The sequence below is a fragment of the Ictalurus punctatus genome, chromosome 10 (genome assembly GCF_001660625.3).
Source record: "Ictalurus punctatus breed USDA103 chromosome 10, Coco_2.0, whole genome shotgun sequence".
NCBI classification, from domain to species: Eukaryota; Metazoa; Chordata; class Actinopteri; order Siluriformes; family Ictaluridae; genus Ictalurus; species Ictalurus punctatus.
The window spans coordinates 19,344,193-19,363,282 of NC_030425.2; the positions used below are offsets into that span (position 1 = coordinate 19,344,193).

The following is a 19,090-nucleotide window of genomic DNA, read 5'->3' on the forward strand; positions in this document are numbered from 1 at the left end:
TGTGTGTATTTTACAAGTGTATCAGGTACAGCAGTGGTACTGTTGGTTTTTAAACACTGTGTACACTTATTGTCCATTTTATTAGGCACACCTAAATTGTTTTGGTTCACTTTGGAGGTGTTACAGTTAGAGAATATAGCACATCGTTTTCAATGCATAGTGTGTGTTAGGCCGAATTGTCCTCTAGCATTCATCAGTGTCAGTTGAAGACAACAGCACATCTGTTTGCTGGAAATCTTTTGATTGGTGGACTGGTTTTTCAACCCATTAGTGACACTGAGGTATTTAAAATCCCAGCAATACTTCTGTACCTAATATAGTCAAACCAGCACTACCATGTCAATATGACTTCTATGCTGAGAATGATCCACCACTCAAATAATACCTGGTCAGTGGTGGTCCAGTTGTGTTCCTTTTCAGAGGAGTAGAGGAGAAGTGAGAGTAGAGGGGGACAAAGCAACAGATGGGTTACAGTCAGGAACTGTATACCTGAAATGACCTATACAGTTGGTGTAGATAATAAATGGTGAGACAATTAAACAGCAATAATTAATGACATCTATGATATTAATGACATCTCTGTCTCCAGTATGGCTAGATATTGCTATGGCAGCAGTGAATTGAGGAAGCTCAAAGAACTCATAATTGAACGTGTCAACATTTTATATAGTAAATATATTTCCAATGAGGCTATTCACGTGAAATTTTTTACCAGACTTTGGCATTAACTCATGAAATCCACACATATAAAGAAATCCAAACAATAAATGAAGTTATGTATAATAAAGTGGAATGACACTGGAAAAAAGTGTTGAACATGCTAAAAAAAAGCAGTTCTCCAATGCAAGGTAAGGCAAGGAACCAGCTTAATTCCATAATTAATTATACCTCCTATCTGTGCAAATTAATATCATCTGGGTTAGTAAACTGATGGTATATAAAAAGACTTTTTGTTACCAAGGTGTCACACAAGAAACATCTCATGATGGGTAAAAGCAAAGAGCTCTCCCAAGACCTGCGCAACCTTATTGTTGTGAATCATATTGATGGAATCAGATACAGATGTATTTCAAAACTTCTGAATCCTCCAGTAAGCACCACTGGGGCCATTATCCATAAGTGGAAGCAACATCACGCCGTCATCAACCGCTCATGCACAGGAGCTCCTCACAAGATTTCTGACCAGGGAGTCAAAAGAATGGTCAGAAAAGTAGTCCAAGAGTCAAGGACCACTCCGAAAGAGCTCCAGAAACACTTGGAGGCAGCAGGTGCCATTATCACAGAGAAAACAATAGGCAATGCACTCCACTGCTCACGCTCACCTCACAAGACTCCATTACTAAAGAAAAGGCATGTTGAAGCTTGTTTAAAGTTTGCGTCAACTCATTTGGACAAGCCTATGAAATACTGGGAGAGTGTAGTCTGGTCAGACGTGAGCAAAATTGAACTTTTTGGCTGTCATACTACACATCATGTTTGGAGAAGAAATAGCACTGCACATCACCCTAAAAACACTATAACAACAGTGAAGTTTGGAGGGGGAAGCATCATGGTGTAGGGCTGTTTTACATCGCATGTTACTGGCAGACTTCATATAATTGAAGGAACGATGAATGGAGCCCTTTACCAGGAGATTCTTGAGAAGTATCTGCTGCCATCAACCAGGATGATGAAGAAGAGACGTGGGTGGACCTTCTAGCAGGACAATGATCCAAATCATACAGCAAAGGAAACTCGCAATTGGTTTCAGAGAAAAAAATTCAAGCCGTTAGAATGGTCCAGTCAATCACCTGACTTGAATCCAATTGAACAAGATTTAAAGACAATTTGTTTAGAAGAATGAGCCAAGATCACACCTGAATACTGCGGCCGATTAATTTCTATATACAGGAAGCATCTTGAAGCTGTCATTATAAACAAAGGCTTCTCCACTAAGTATTAAATAAATTTCAGTTAGTTCAATACTAACTTCCTGTTCAATACTATTTTCCTGTGTCATTCCTCTTTATTACACATAACTTTATTTATGGACTTTAATGTTGCGAATTCTTTATATTTCTGGATTTCTTTAGCTAATGCCAAAGTCTGGTGAACATTTCATGTGAATAACCTCATTGGAAATATATTTACTGAAAAAAATGTTGACACGTTCAATACTTATTTCCCCCACTGTACACTCTCTGACAACAACAGAACTGCTTGTTGTCCTTGAAACATTTACTTGTTTTTAAATATCATCTGGTTTCACCTCCTGCAGCTTCAGAAATACTTCACACAGTTGATGAATAGCTTCTATCTGAAGTGTCTTATTTCTCTCTGAAACACTGTGTACTGTTCTGTAACTTGTTTTACCTTTACCTTCATTAATGTAGTACACTACAGTCACTCTTTGAATTCTCCCAAGACAAGACTGTATTTTGCTGGCTGCTTTGGATAAGGTGTGTACTAGATGCACAGGTGTAAATATTTTTTAATCAACAGTATGCAATGTGCAGAGCACTGAGTTCCTGTAAACAGTAGATGGAGACAAAGCTCAGTTCTGGGTGGTTCCGCTTACACAGTATAACGCAACACTAGTATATAGTGTGTCTGGAACCACACTTTTTTCACTACAGGGAATTCTGCCTTTTTATAAGTCATCCTGAACACATAATAGAGATCTCATTTACTCATGGAATTCCACAGTGCAATTCATAAGTTCAGTGTCCATATAGTGTAGCCAAGGAGATGCTGAACACCCATCTTACACTTTTCAGTTTGTAGGGAACATGGAATATGGTGCCATTTCAAACACAAGGCTGATCTTAGTCATTGATCTGATTGTTGATTGTAAGAGAGCTTTTATTCATTCTTTTTTCTATTTTGGTATTTGGACTGATTCATCCATCATTAGATCTGAATAGATCCATTATACTGTCACTGGACCAGAATTCACCAAGTTTAATGACAAACACTTGTGTATTTCCAATGTGGAAGTGTTTCAGTTGCATGTCAATGCCAAAGTATTATGAAATGACCTGGTGCAAGTAAGGATCATTTTGCTGCATGTAACTAATACAAACATGCCGTATGTATTTATACATGGCAGTATAAATGTATAGCATTAAGTCAGTTGTTTCTTCATAACAGGAAACAAACCATGATGAAGTAAGCTTGTTGTAATCAAACCTAAGACAGGAAATAAACATAAGCTGTAAGATCTAGAGATTGGTGGCTGAAGTTAATTAAAACCACAGGCCTCCACTGCCAACTGCTATTCTTCACTGCATCATATCAGAGTGAGTGTGCAGCCCTCTGCCGAAGTGTGCTGATCCTAATGAAACACGACACAACTGAAACAGATCCACAAAATGTTTATACCTTGATCCTTGAGCTGGTCCTGACCATTTGAACTCTCCTTTGGCAGTGCGGTTTTCATAGCACCGTGAAGCACTATGATAAAGGGCTGAACAACGATATGTAACAAGTGCTTTGACATGTGGCAAGACATCATGTCTGTCGGTACTTTGGTTTGTGTGTATGTGTGTGTGTGTGTGTGTGTGTGTGTGTCTATATATATATATATATATATATATATATATATATATATATATATATATATATATATATTCTCAAATAAAATAAAATAGGTTTTAGTAGATAAAATAGAATGGGTTTAGGGGTTATTCTTTAGGTTCTCATGACGTTTTTTGGTAGGTTTGTTTTAATGTTACTTTCAATTTTTTTTTTTTTGAATAACATTACTATTCAATGCTATAACTGATCTATATAAGTATGATGAAAATCCATATCAATTGTCGAGACTGTAACATTTACAGTATATTTATCAACAATATATTTATCATTATTGTCAGTGTAATTGTCAGTCTCATTAACATAACAACAACAACAACAACAACAATAAGAAGAACCTTTCTAATAAGAATCTTTATTTTTATTGTTTTTTATCAGTATAAATATAATTTCACTATTATTGTAATACTATTGTATTGTATCATTATTACTTCAGTCAGTGATTTGTTCTTTTCTCTCTCTCTCTCATTCACACACACACAATCATTATTACAATCATGAATATCACTAATATTATCATAAGCATTATCACTGTCATTATCACAATTATTGTTCTAATTATAATTAAATTATCATCAATTGTTATTTCATTATATTTTAATCTATCAACTATTTATCATTTAATTATAATGTTGTCATCAGTATTTGCATTATGAATTTAATCATTACTCTTGTCATCTTTGGTGTCAATCTTACTCATTTAGGTTATCTTTAATCATCATTGTAATAAATAAATTTCATGGATATTATCATCAACAGCAGACTATCATCAAAATCTCTGCCATTGTAATTGTTAACAATATCACTTATCATTATCATTAAATATAACTGTCAATATCATTATTATTACCCATCAAACATTTCCTTCTTTGTTACTATTTTTATCTCAGTAATTTAATGTCTTCAATTTAGTTGTAGAAATATGATGCTCTATTAGAAAATTGATTTCTCAAGAGGCTTATACAGTAGATCTGCGACAGGTTTTGCTTGGCGATTTCTTTCTTTCTTTCTTTCTTTTTTTTAAAAGGAAACCCTCATATACTCATATACACACCCTGATATACACATACATACACTACACTGTATAATGTCTACAGTACACTAAAATGTTACTTACTGCATATCTGACATGGCTGTTATGTGAAGCGGTGACTTGGTGAATAAGTGTGTGAATGTGTGTCCACATGGTGCCCTGTGATACACTGGGGGCTCATGCAGGGTGAATTCCCATCTTGGGCCTGGTTTTCTTCGACTTACATGACCCCGATCAAGCTAAAGAGTTTACTGAAGATAAATGTATGAATTGTCATTATTATCAACATAACCAATATCTGCCAGCATATATTGCAACCAATCTGCATAAGCATAGGCAATATAATGAATATTATTGTCAACATAACGTACACTATACTATATATCATTATCCTAATCAGGGTGGCATGGTGGTGCAGTGTTGCCGCCTCATAGCGTCAGGATCTGCGGGTCGATCCTAAGCTTGGGTTACTGTCTGTGTGGTCACTTCTGAGTGCCCTCTTCTCTGGGTTCTCCAGTTTCCTGCCACCAGGGGTGTTAGATAGACTGTTAATCATCCAGGGCTGAGCCCAGATTCTTCTCCATGCATTTTCCCCCGTTCAGCTAGGAGCCTAAGTTTTGTTTTATGGAAGCTGTGGTAACATCACTGTCAGTGCATGACATGATCAGAAAAAGTTGGATTTATAATAAAACCTCGGGTGTTGTCACTGTGTGTAGGACTACCAGACCGATAAAATATCAAACTTTTCCAATTAGGCTAGTTTGGTGTCGCTAGCCAAGGGGAGGCACAACTAAGCTATGGGTTTAGCTGCTACAGTGCCATGAAAAGCACATTATCTTTTCTTATGCTCTGCTTGTATCATGTTCACGTAAACTGGAACTCATAAAGACATTTACACTCTTCGCTTTCCTGCTCAGCTTCAGAGTATGTTACTGTTTCAGTTTCAACCCCTTTACTGGTTTAAAAAATGGCGTATATCAATTTTTCCTCACACTGATTGTAAGTGAGCATTTAGCAGAAGTGAGAGCTGTCAGCCAATAAGACACGAGTATTTCCACATATTTTCCTGTAAACTCTGTCTCTACCATCTTCTTTTACTGACGCTCAGTTACATAGTGACGAACCGCTCCAAGTGGAGAATTATTTGGGGCTAAAGAAAAAAATGCCCAGGCCAGGTTACGCCCCTGCCTTCAACCTGCCAAAAACATCCTGGTAAGTAACTCAGTTGCCCCTGTATGGCACAGTGGTTAGTACGTTTGCCTCAAACCTCTGGGGTTGGGGGTTCAAATCTTGCCACCGCCCTGTGTGTGTAGAGTTTGCACGTACTTCAGTTTAGACCCCCAGTCCAGTGACTCCATAGTAGGCTGATTGGCATTTCCATAGTGTGTGAATGTGCCCTGTGATGGGTTGAGCTCTCTGGTATACAGGCTGTAGGATAAGCGGTGTGGAAATTGCCCCTAGGTGTGACTGAATGTGGATTCCCTTTGAAAGTCTGGCATCCCATCCAGATGTGCATTCCAGATCCACCCTGACCAAGGTAAAGAGGGTACTGAATGATGAACGAATGAATCAACTTATTTCTATAAGCAACATGTTCCTCTCCTGTCTCAGTCATCACTATAGGAGGTTCTCAGTCATATACCCTAATCCCTACCTCCTCCTCCGTGGTTTCTGTGCTGCTCTTCGGGTTTTGGTCGCCTAGTGGAGCAGCAGCAGCGCCTATCCCATCTCTCTCTCTCTCTCTCTCTCTCTCTCTCTCTCTCTCTCTCTCTCTCTAATATCGCTCCCTGCAGCCACTCATCCGCCTTCACAATCTGGGCTTCAACCTCAGCTGGACTTTAAGCTCACAGAGATCATTTTCACGTCTCTCCGCGTTTAAAAAAGCAAAATCAGCGCGTGACTTTCACTCCGGAGCGACGACGGTAAGCGCGCGCGATCGGCACATCTCCCCTCTCTCTATCACTCATCACCGAGCCGCTGAGTGACCATTAACTCTCGACACCTTTTTTTTCTCCAAGTGGAATGATTACCATTAGTGATTGACAGAGCAACATGTTTATGTTTACCGAGAATGGAACATCGGCGCTTTTTAATTCAAAATTAAAATCACGCGCATCCACGCATCAGTGTTGCCATGCAGGACTGCGCGTGCACGATATACTATAGAGTTAATACTTAACCAAAACTCTGCAGTGCTCATGTATCGCAGGATGATGTGGATCACATGCTGCCAACGAGATGAACTTGTACTCCTTTCATACTGCACATTCGATTGTTTTGTTCATTGCAATTGCAATAACCTGTAGCTGTATTATTCTCTGAGATGATGATACAGGTTACTGCAAAATGTTACAGTATTGTTGATCTGTTCATTCACAACTATAGAATCTACACCATAACCACTATATAATGGCTATCACACTATGTATGGTTATGTATGTGACAAATAAAACCAGTTGATTTGATCATCTTCCACTGTCTATATATACATAATGATCAGAGTCTGGGCATTGCTTTAAAAATCCTGATTTGCACAAGATCATTTACATACAGGAGCTCAAAACCTTGGGCTATAATTTAATTTTGGCAACTCTAAGGAATTTGCAGTCATGTCTGGCTGGTGGACTTTTATAATTGTTTCTAATTCTAATTCATTGTGTTTAATCTTAAAGATCAAAATTCATTAACCCCACAACAGAAAGTCTTATCATAATATAAATCATATCTCTTGCTATGATATGATAGTATGTCTATCTCTCCTCTCTTCATAGGCTGATATCACACTTGTGAGGATTTTCGATAAACGCAGCGTTAGAAAAATGGAGCGTTGTTTTTTTTCTGTGTGGCAGATGAGCATGGTGATCACGCTCATGTTTTCTGGAATTCAGGTAAGATCTGCAGCACCTATGATCTATTATAAGCTGTATATCTGTATCTCTATTAAACAGTAAAGTATAAAATTGATACTGATACATTCACAGCTAGGGAAAAAACAACAACTAAGAGAAGTTATGCTTTAGCTTCAGTTATGTACAGAAAAGGAATAGTTTGATTAAAAAAAAAATCGAATTGAGACAGTTACTTTGAATATGGACGATCATCCATAACTTTGTTCCTATAGTTTTGCACTGAAGCAGAAGTTAATGTATTTAACAGGTAATAGATGTCTATCACATCCAAAATCCATTCTGTAATACACCTAAGTCTTCACATTTAAAGACATTCCTAAGCTAAACAATTTCATGTTTAAATAATTCATATTGTAAAAAAATAACAGGAATAGTTTACATTTACAGATTTAACTGAGCATTTATATAACTTTCAGCTTTCGGGTATAATGCTGGAAGTTGGCCCTTGGGAGCGGATTAATAGTAAAGGAGAAAAAAAAAGATTCCATTTGTCCAAGGGAACATAATCCATGTTCAGCTTCATTGTGAATTTATTATGCACTTTTATAGATGATAGTAAATCTTAATGTGTGCCTAAACACCCACACATACATGTCTATATGAAATAATTGAAAAACTGCATGCAGTTTTAGACAGATATGTACAGTGTCCACACGGTATTTATAGAAAAGATTTATTGTGATTTATCATAACACTAATTATCAGCATAAGCCTGCCGTAGACAGTCATTCTAGAGCAAGTCTGAATTTAGGTCCTGGGCTGAGATGCATGTTTAAGAGGGGACTGTTTGAATGCCGCCTGTTTTTATGCGACACAGGACACAGGGTGCCAGTTATATATAGAGTGTAGTGAGGAGCTTAATGGAAGACCTGGCACACGCAAGCACACATGAATGCTGCCTAAACCGTGACAATAGGCAGCTGAGGGATGCTTGATAATGGCAATTTCCACCAGCTGAGGTATCTTTCTGCTTGTGCCCCAGTGGTGTGTGTGTGTTTGTGTGTGTGTACGGGAATAGCAGAAGAGTGAAACCTGAGGCTGTCCCTTGGGTACCTGATGGGAGTGTGTGTGTGGCCTGAGTAGAGTGTATGGATGGAAATAAGAGCAGGTAGCATGGAACAAAAAGCAGTACAGTGTCCTTGTTATAGGCTCTCGTCCCAGGCATACTGTCTACCAACTGATATTGTAATTTACAGGTTCTTTTGTTGTTGCAATATTAAGACTACAAATGAGACTGATAATAAAATATGCAAATGTGTTTTATTCTGTCACAAGGTATGAGCTCATGTGTGGCATCTTCACAACAGTAGTATGATATTTTGTCAAATATGATAATTTTGGACTTGATAAATGAGAAATGTTGACTTTTTTGTGATTAAAAATTACAAAAATAAAAGACTTTTGCTGAAAAAAAAGTGCTTTTGCTCATCAAAAAAAAGTTTGATATATTTACATACAGAATCTCGTAATAATACAAATTAGGTCAATGTTTTACTTATTTTATTTTATTTTGACTTCTCAAACAAATGTTTAATCACAGGCTGATATGCATGACAAACTCTGAGAGATAGATTCAACAGTTCACATTCATAGAAATGACACAGAAATGAAGAAACCAGCCATTTAATACACCATAATCTAGGCCACAGTACTTTCTAGAACTAACTCAAAAAAAAAGTTCATCACTCCCGCTGCACTGCTCTCCCGCTGGTCTGTTTTGTTAGTTTGTTTTAGGAGACGCACATTATGAAAATCATGACATGTAAAACCACGCGTAATTTCCTCTGTAATTTTCCAGCGATTTGTACACTAAAGGCAAACTGAAAAAATAATAATAGTCTATTATGACATAATAGCAATAACGTTTTGTCTATATTTGTAAAATATTACCAATAAATACCATTTCCAGCACATCACATTGGCAAACATTACAAAGTGCTAAAACATTTGTCGCATAAAATCCTTTGGACGGAAACCACACAAGACAGTTTTTTTCTCTTGGAGTGCTTTTTAATAGAAAGGCTGTGGTGAGAGCAGATGATGAAAAAGTCCGTGCTGCGTGGGTTTGGTCATTCCAATTCATCACACAAAACTTTCACTGACCCATACGGTCAACTCGAGCCATCCGTCTCACGAGGCAACGGCCTGCTTAAATTGAAACTTCAGGTGAATTTATTCAGCCCTTTCTTTAAGGGGTCTTTGCCATAATCTTTAGGAATAATATTTGTTCAGTGGGCTAAACACTTGTGTTTGATTTATGTGTGTTCGGGGACTGCCCAAAGTTCTCTGCATGCAGAGCAAAGCTGTGTGAAACAGGTGTCCTGTTTTTTCTATTTGCTCCATTCTTTAACCTCACTCTGACAATATGGCCTTCCTGCTGGTATAATGCTACACACACACACACACACACACACACACACACACACACACACACACACACACACACACACACATCTCTTTCTCTCTCTCTCTCACACACACACACAGACACACACATCTCTCTCTCTCACTCACACACACACATCTCTCTCTCTCTCTCTCTCTCTCACACACACACACACACATACACACACACACACACGCACACATCTCTTTCTCTCTCTCTCACACACACACACACAGACACACACATCTCTCTCTCTCACTCACACACACACACACACACACACACACACACACACACACACACACACATGCAAGCTTTTCACCAGATACACCTGCGGCCAAGGATCCCTTCTCACTCACTGTACAGCTCTGGTAGAGTGTGTATGCATGTTTCTACACATCTCTGACGTGTGTGTGTGACCCTGAAGAAGAGTTTAACCTTGGTGTAGCTGAGATCACGCTGCATTTCCAAGAGTAGAAAGTAACTGGACTTTATCACAGACTAATATAATAATGAAAAGTTGCTTTTGTGGCAGATCACTGAAGCTTTCCTTGGCTTAGGAATGGATAAACAACAGAATCTTACAGTTGAAATTCATATGATTGCGCGTAAGCCAAAAATTGATTGCTACAAATGACGGTTATCGTCACTACCTCTGTGTTCCATTTAGACCTAGGCTGTATGAAGGAATATTTTTGGGCTGTGTTCCATTCTGGTGGCAGCAATCCCTGTCTCTTTAGGTAGTGTTAAGCAAAAAGGTACCATGGTAACCATGTGATACCTTTTAGCATGTCGTGCACATTAAAATGTGATCATTCACCATCACTCACTACTTTATTGCTATTGGTAGCTAAATGACAGGCAGCTCTTTTTCTGTGGACAAACACAACTAGATTACTGTTCCTTGAATAGCTAGAAAAACTAACTGGGGCTAATTAGCAAGCTGGATGCATAAACAAGCTACAAATGCTATGAACTTTTTAACCGCAGAATTTCTGGTAAGCTATAAACACAGATATTTTAGGTCTCTAAAGCACTAGCATTTTGCTAATATTTGTAAAGTTAGTTCTAGGTTAGAATGACAGATTGGTGAAATAAGATTAGGGGTTTGCCTACAGTACATCAAGAAGAGTAACTGTGTTAATGTCCTTAAATTTTGACAATATAACAAAGCCTAAAGGCCAGTTGCTTTATGCTTTATGAGACAAGTTTATCATGCCCTGAGTTCCCAGGGGATTGGCTCCAGGCTCCCCCGTGACCCTGTGTAGGATAAGTGGTACAGAAAATGGATGGATGGACAACTTTATCATGAACACATAAATACTGTCCAAAAATGGCAGCATAAGGAATTCTTGTCCCTCTAAGCTTGCTTGATTTTAAGCAGCATTGGATGTGTCCGTCATTGGGAAAACAACCCTATATTTTTGTTCTCTGGATGAAAGTTTAGACCAGTGGTTTTCAAAGTGGGGGCCCCCAGGGAGCGCCCGGGGGGCCTCAACAATTTGGTCGAAGCCACCAAGCCCATCCCTCCCACTAGTATATTTTGTCTTTCTCACTCTCAGACAACCACACACACACACACACACACACACACACACACACACACACACACACACACACACACACACAATCAATTCCTAATGTAATATAATGTAAAGATGTAAGATGTAATTATTAATAAAAAAAAGGGGTATATATTCAGAAGTCTGTATTTTTAATGTGTTTTAAAGACATCTTGCAAAAGGGGGGCCTCGGTCAAATGTTAATGATATTTGGGGGGCCTTGCCCTGGAAAAGTTTGGGAACCCCTGGTTTAGACTACATAATGCTTATAAAGTAGGATATCATTTTTTAATTTTATTAAAAAAAATTTTTTTTTAGAAAGCTGGTGATGTTGCTCCAGGGTCCCTGGTTCAATCCTGACCTCTGGTTTATGTCAGGTTAATGTGGTTAATGTTCTTCCCCGGGTGTATGGGTTTCCTCTGGGTTCTCTGGTTTCCTCCCTCCTGGGAAAAAAAACAACCTTGCTATACTAAATTGCATGAATGTGTGTGTGCGCACGGTGCCCTGCAGTGAACTGGCATCCGATCCAGGGTGTATTCCCACCCCATGTCCAGTGTTCCTGGGATAGGCTCTGCATCCACTGTGACCATGACAAGGATATTTCATGGTATCTTTTTACATGCCAGCCGTGCAAACACAAACATTGATCCAAAAAAATTAAAACTTAATCCTGACCATCATCAAATACTAAACAATACTAATATTAAGCAGGCTAAAAAATAGAATATTATGGAGTTTGCTTTACAGTACGTTACTCAATCATATTTTCTCCTCACACAACTTCTGGCTTTTCTCATAGTCTGGTCAGTGTTTCTGCTTGAGGTCATGCAACAAATTTGATATGTTTCCACCCTTTGTTGATACGGGTTTTAGACACACGTTGATTCACATCTGATCTTCTGTATCAGAGCCACTACCAAATTACGGCGGAAACTCCTTTTTTGAGGATTGAATTGTCTCTGTCTATGTTGGAAGTCCATCTTCCGCCATGCTTGGTTTCATTCTTTGTGTGAGATTCCCACGTTGTGGTGTGTATCGTCAATATCGCGGGATGACAAATTCTTATCATGGGGACGAATTGTACTGTTATCTCATGGACGATACGATATGAAACCCCATGATAAAATATATTATTGTGATGTGAAAGGCAATTCTCATTATATGAAGGTTTAATATCAGCACTACGTCATTTGTATGAAATTAAATCCAACATTACCGCCTTGGAATAAAATGGAGATGGGAGAATAGGATTATCATCAGACTTACAAAATCCTCAGACCTATCCTTAGTGTACTGATATGTGAATGATCTGCTATGATTAGGTCTAGCTGAGGTCTTTTATATATTAGTTTTCTACCATCTATGTAAAGTACCACATGAGATCAAAGTGTCTTTCTGAAGTCAGAAACTTCACTTCCTCATCTCCAGAACATCTGAAAGGATGGAAGGGAGAAGTCGCAGGGTGACTGAGTCCACAGCTGACGATGGCAGACCAGGGCAGATTGGATTTTGAAACTTTAATTTACGCTTGGCTTGGTTCTGGCCTTATGAAAAGCAGATGTTGGATTAGCTTCATGCCTGATTGCATTCCATTGTTTTGCGTTTTCAAGGATCTTTGTGCTCTTAAGGGCCCCGATCAGAGCCAGGTCCTTCTCTTTCTTTTACAAGCGAGACGTTCTCAGGCCAGAAAACCAAAAGCCTGGGGTGGATCCTCTCAGTAACACTGGTGTCTCTCCAGATCAGTATCCCCTGCAGCTGAAGTGTTCAAGGATTCATATTTTGTCAACCGATCTTAATTCATAACATATATTTTTTAGGCCTTTCCTATCTAAAGTATCCAGAGCATTGCTTATCAATGCTCATCTTCTCTAGCACACTCGGTTAAACTTATCATAATTGAGAGCAGGAAAACATTATTGGGTTCAGTGACAATTTACTGTGCTCTCTTTCTTGAGTCTCTACCTTCAGGTAAAGGGGAGAGCAGATGTTGGATTAGCTTCATGCCTGATTGCTTTTCATCATAGTTTAGCTCTTGCAAAGACGCTTAGGGCTTAAAGGACAATCTGATCGGGTTCTTTCTATTGAGAAAACCATTACCAAAGATACACTGGACTTTTTTTGTTTGTTTGTTGTTTTTTTTTACAGCTATTTTCAACAACAAAGCTAATGCATTTACATACTTTAAATCACAATGACTGCCTAATCTTTCATGGTGTTATCACAGGACTGCAGTAACTTTGTGCAGTTTATTTTGTTTTCCAAACATTATTAGACCTTATGTTTGGTTAAGAGAATAATTGGATTCTCTGGTGTCTCCATTATAAGGAACCTTAGAAGATAGATGTCCTCGTGCTACCTTGTAAACAGGACAGACTTTATTTAACTACCCTAAAAGTCTACCTATGTAGGCAGCCTTCTCCCTAATGGAAAAGTAATTCATTATAACATTAGTTCTATATTGAATATAATATACATTTACTAGTATAGTAGATGCATTTTCCATGATAGATATTTCCTACAGAAATCTATCATTTGAATTAGAAATGAAACATGTAAATGTGATTAACATGTTAAAAACTGATACGTGTTACATCAAAATAGCTTAACCTAGAGAATTTTGATTGTAGATCCAAATGACCCCTGTACCAAATAAGGAATTAAACATAGCAGGGTGGTAATACCCAGAATTATAATAGTATAATAATCAATTAAATACAATACCATGATATTCATCCATCCATCCATCTTCCATACTGCTTATCAAACATAGGGTCATGTGGAGCTTGGAGCCTATTCCAGGGAACTTGGGGCACATGGTGTGGAACACCAACCCATCGCAGGGCACAATCACACACACGACAATTTGGAAATACCAATCAACCTACAATGCATGTCTTTGGGCAGAGGGAGGAAACCTGAGCACCCAGGAAAACTGAGCACACACAGGGCAAAGGTGGGAATCGAACCCCCAACCCCACAGGTGTGAGGCAAATGTGCCAACCACTAAGCCAGCGTTCCGCCACCATGATATTCAATACACACCATTTTTTAAAAATACATTTTAACATGCATGTTTTGCCAGTAATATTTGTGTTTATACTTTGCTTACGTTATTCTCATTGGTAAATGTAGTTATGTAATGTAACATCAGAGTTTGTGCAACTGTCTAGCCAGCTTTTAACATGATTAGCTGGCTATGTTAAGCAACTTGCTTTTGAATACAAAAGTTAAGTGTGGGGTAATTTAAAAAAAATAATGTAAAAATTAGAAATAAATATCATGTTCACAGGATGAAGCACAATCCTGATTGAGCCAGCACCACAAACTATAAAAACGCTGACACAGGTACTGTCACCATCCATGGGTTGAGCCAGAAGCAGATGCAGATAAAGACATTTATTTAAAGAAACGTACTAAGAAACAAAGACACTAAGAAAACTTGACTAAACACACTGTGGCAAGAAACAAACATCGAGACATGAACAACGGGAGTCTAAGACAACGAAAGACAGTGAATCAGTGCAGACAATGGCTACACACACACACAAAAGAGTGCTCATTAACAGAAACGTGAATCAGGTGCAGGTGGTCATGTGACATGTAGTGCAGTGCAGTGGCTGATGGGAAGTGGAGTCCAGAGTTTCCTGATACGTGACAGAACCCTCCCCCAAGGGCACTACTCCTGGAGCGCCCAAAATTATACGTCCTCCATCTGGTAGTCCTGGCCCCCTGGAGAAAATGTCCCCCGCAAAATCAGGAGGCCGGGCGGCTTCTACAATGGCACAGGGAGGCTGAGATTTCCTCGGCAGAGCATGAAAGCGGCGCGACGTCCCCAGCTGAACTGGAAGGCTGAGAGAAGTCCCCCGTGCGGCCAGGGAGAGGAGCGTGGGTCTCCTCGAAGCAGAAGGGGGGGAACGCTAGTTGCCATGGAGCAAGCGGGCTGAGCGACGACCTTAGCTGAACAGGGCAGCGGGACAGCTTCCTCGGCTGAGCAGGGCAGCGGGACAGCCTCCTCGGCTGTGCAGGGCAGCGGGACAGCCTCCTCGGCTGTGCAGGGCAGCGGGACAGCCTCCTCGGCTGTGCAGGGCAGCGGGACAGCCTCCTCGGCCTGTCCCTCTGAGGTCGCCATGTTGACCTCAGGTGAGAGCTCCACAGCTGAGACCTCCCCGTAGGCCTCAGGCTGGAGCTCTGCTGTCCTCACTGCTCCCCCCAAAAAAATTTCTGGGCCAGCCTTCACCTCTGGACTGCACAGCCAGGTGTGCCTCCCCTGCAGTGGAAAGCCCCAGATGCTCAGGTTACTTTGCTGGCTGTGTCGCAAGGCGGACTGTGGCGTGAGCGGAGCTTGGCGATGCGTGTCGGCGGCCTGTGGCGTGAGCGGAGCTTGGCGATGCGTGTCGGCGGCCTGTGGCGTGAGCGGAGCGTGTCGGCGGCCTGTGGTGTGAGCGGAGCTTGGCTGTGCGTGTCGGCGGACTGTGGCGTGAGCGGAGCTTGGCGGTGCGTGTCGGCGGACTGTGGCGTGAGCGGAGCTTGGCGGTGCGTGTCGGCGGACTGTGGCGTGAGCGGAGCTTGGCGGTGCGTGTCGGCGGACTGTGGCGTGAGCGGAGCTTGGCGGTGCGTGTCGGCGGACTGTGGCGTGAGCGGAGCTTGGCTGGGCGTGAGCAGCATTTGGTCATTTGGGTCAGTAGGCCTGAACGTGAACTCAGGGACGCGAGACTTGATTTGGACCTCAGAGACGCGAGGCTTGGCTGGGACCTTAGGGACTTGAGACTTGACTGGGACTCGGACATCAAAGCCTGGTGCTAGTGCCTCCCCGCTGACCCTTTGCTGGAGCTCGGCAGGTGAGCCCACCTCATGGGGCTCAGGTTCGAGCTCTGAGGTCACCCTGTCGGTCCCGGGTCTCTGTACTGAACACAAACTCCCCCTTGTACCTGGACTCCTCCGCCTGTTGGCGTGGCATGGCGTAGTCCTGCATAAACGTAGGCGGTAAGTTGAAGCCCAGGTAATTCCTGGCCTCCTGCTGCTTTCGTAGAGCAGCTTGGTAATCGTCCGACTGTTGGCGCAACGTGGCAAAGTACTCCACTAACATTGGTGGCATCCTGACGCCCCAGTTATCCATCTTGGCGATCTGCTGCTTCTGATTGTAGGTCTTTCGTTCTGTCACCATCCGTGGGTTGAGCCAGAAGCAGATGCAGATAAAGACATTTATTTAAAGAAACGTACTAAGAAACAAAGACACTAAGAAAACTTGACTAAACACACTGTGTCAAACAACAAACATCAAGACATGAACAACGGGAGTCTAAGACAACAAAAGACAGTGAATCAGTGCAGACAATGGCTATATATACACAAGAGTGCTCATTAACAGAAACGTGAATCAGGTGCAGGTGGTCATGTGACATGTAGTGCAGTGCAGTGGCTGATGGGAAGTGGAGTCCAGAGTTTCCTGATACGTGACAGATACAATAAACCTGCCGTGATTACAGCAATATTATGACATGTGGTTGCTTTAGATTTGTTCTGATTGTAAAGAAAATTTGTAGAAATGAATGAAACCAAAAGTTTATTAGATGCAAGATGACTGTTTATCACCTATTTGTGTAGCTCATATGCTGCTGACTGCAACTGCAGAGCCGTATAGACACTGCAACTCTTAAAAATTCTTTAAAAAAAAAACATTTTTCAACACCGAATCTTAGAACATATCTATTTAACCATTCACAAATATTCTTACCCTTTCAGGCAACAATAATTCATGTTTCTTTACTGCATTTTGCTCTTAAAATAATAACAGGCTTTAAAATAAGAAGCGTGGAATTAACAAACACACAAAATGTGGTTAACTAGCATCCATGCTAATGACATGAGCACATTAAAGGCATTCTAATGACAGTCAATATCACAATATCATTTACAATAAAGGGGGAAAAATTAGATAATCCTCCTCTTGTCAAGAAATGAGGACGATGCAACTTCCTGTTGAACATCTGACTCGAGGAATATTTTGTTGTGGGAGAGTAAACTGTACATTTTATCATAAGCTGTAATGGATGACTCATGGAAAAGGATGTTTCAAGCATGAAATGTTAAATGGATTCACACGTTAATGCACAAATGCTAAGATTTTTAAAAGTATTTGAAAGATTATATTTCAAGTGTGCTTGTAGTGGACTGGGATTGTAAAATTTCCATGTGCTGTAAAAAAAAAAAGTTTATTTATCTGAAACATACACATAGGTTGTTGGGAAGGACAGTTTACCAATGATTAAAATATCTTTTAGCTTTACTTTGCATACATATTTGTAAATGTAATATCAGTCCATAACAAATGGCACCCCAATCATGGAATCACCCTGTTAGTTTCAGTGTTAGAGATTATGGCAGGAATTCTCTTGTCATTTGTTATTTGTTATTGCTGTCTTTCACTCTACAGATGCTGTGTGTGTGTGTGTGTGTGTGTGTGTGTGTGTGTGTGTGCGCGTTACACAGAGGTGTCAGGCCTTGCTATTTTGTGAACACAGAGAGAGATAGAGTTTGAGCTATAGCCTGTTTGAACAGCTGAGCCATGTAAAACACAGACTGGTTCCATATACTCAACTGCAGGAATAGGTAGGGGCTCTGTGTGTGTGTGTGTGTGTATGTGTGTGTGTGTGTGTGCGTGTGTGCGTGTTCGTGCGCTGACATTCTGGACTCAGGATTAAAACAAAAGAGCCACACAGAAATAGCCAGTGATGTGAGGTAAACTAACACAAAGGTCTTGTACACAGAAATAAGCAGTACATGTAAAGCGCTTTTAAACGCTTTTCTCAACATCACACCAAACCTCCAGTAGTTTATTGAAACAGTGTAGAAATGTTTTCTCTCATTTTCACCACTGAAAAAAGCGTTTATGTTGTTTATCTTGTAGGAATGACATCATCCATATAAATGATATTTAACCTTTGTGTGGATAGATACTAAAATTATAGAGTACTAATATTTTTGTAATTTCAGACAATTCCTGGAATTTTGTTAATATTGTAACAGGGCCAGAATACAACCTGAAATATTTTTTCAGTTCTCAAATACTGTACATGAGGTTGGTTTTTATTTGTTTAATTTTATTTTTTTTACTTATAAGAATGTAACTATTAAGAAAATAGATTTTATTTCATTTTGATTTTGGTGTTGAAAATGTATGTTATTTTTCTGCAATTTTTTGTCATTATCATCTTCTTCTTCTTCTTCTTCTTCTTCTTCTTATTATTATTATTATTATCATCATCATCATCATCATCATCATCATCATCATCATCATCATTATTTTTATTACTATTATTATTATAAAATAATATAAAAATTATTATATAGTGTCTTAGTAGTGACAATTGTGACCTAAATATCAGAAACTTGCTACTTCTGATTTACTTAAATCTTCCATCTTACTTTTGATTTGCTTTGTTTTCCCTTCTATCTCAACACACACACACACACACACACACACACACACACACACACACACACACACACACATATATATATATATATATATATATATATATATATATATATATATATATATATATATATATATATATGTGTGTGTGTGTGTGTGTGTGTGTGTGTGTGTCTGTGTGTGTGTGTGTGT

The 19,090-nt window shown here is 39.7% G+C and overlaps 1 protein-coding gene across 2 annotated transcripts in view; it reads left to right on the plus strand.

Annotated features, from left to right (window-relative positions):
• Positions 1–6,318: 6,318 nt before the first annotated feature.
• The window catches only part of adamtsl3 (ADAMTS-like 3), a 179,126-nt gene continuing 166,354 nt past the window's right edge, over positions 6,319–19,090 (plus strand). The window contains exons 1-2 of one of the 2 annotated variants that reach the window (XM_053683431.1): positions 6,319–6,528; positions 7,378–7,494. In XM_053683431.1, the coding sequence (XP_053539406.1) occupies positions 7,426–7,494 (69 nt within the window). In that variant the 5' untranslated portion in view covers positions 6,319–6,528; positions 7,378–7,425. The remainder of the gene's footprint in view (positions 6,529–7,377; positions 7,495–19,090) is intronic. The other variant, XM_053683432.1, reaches the window with a different exon arrangement.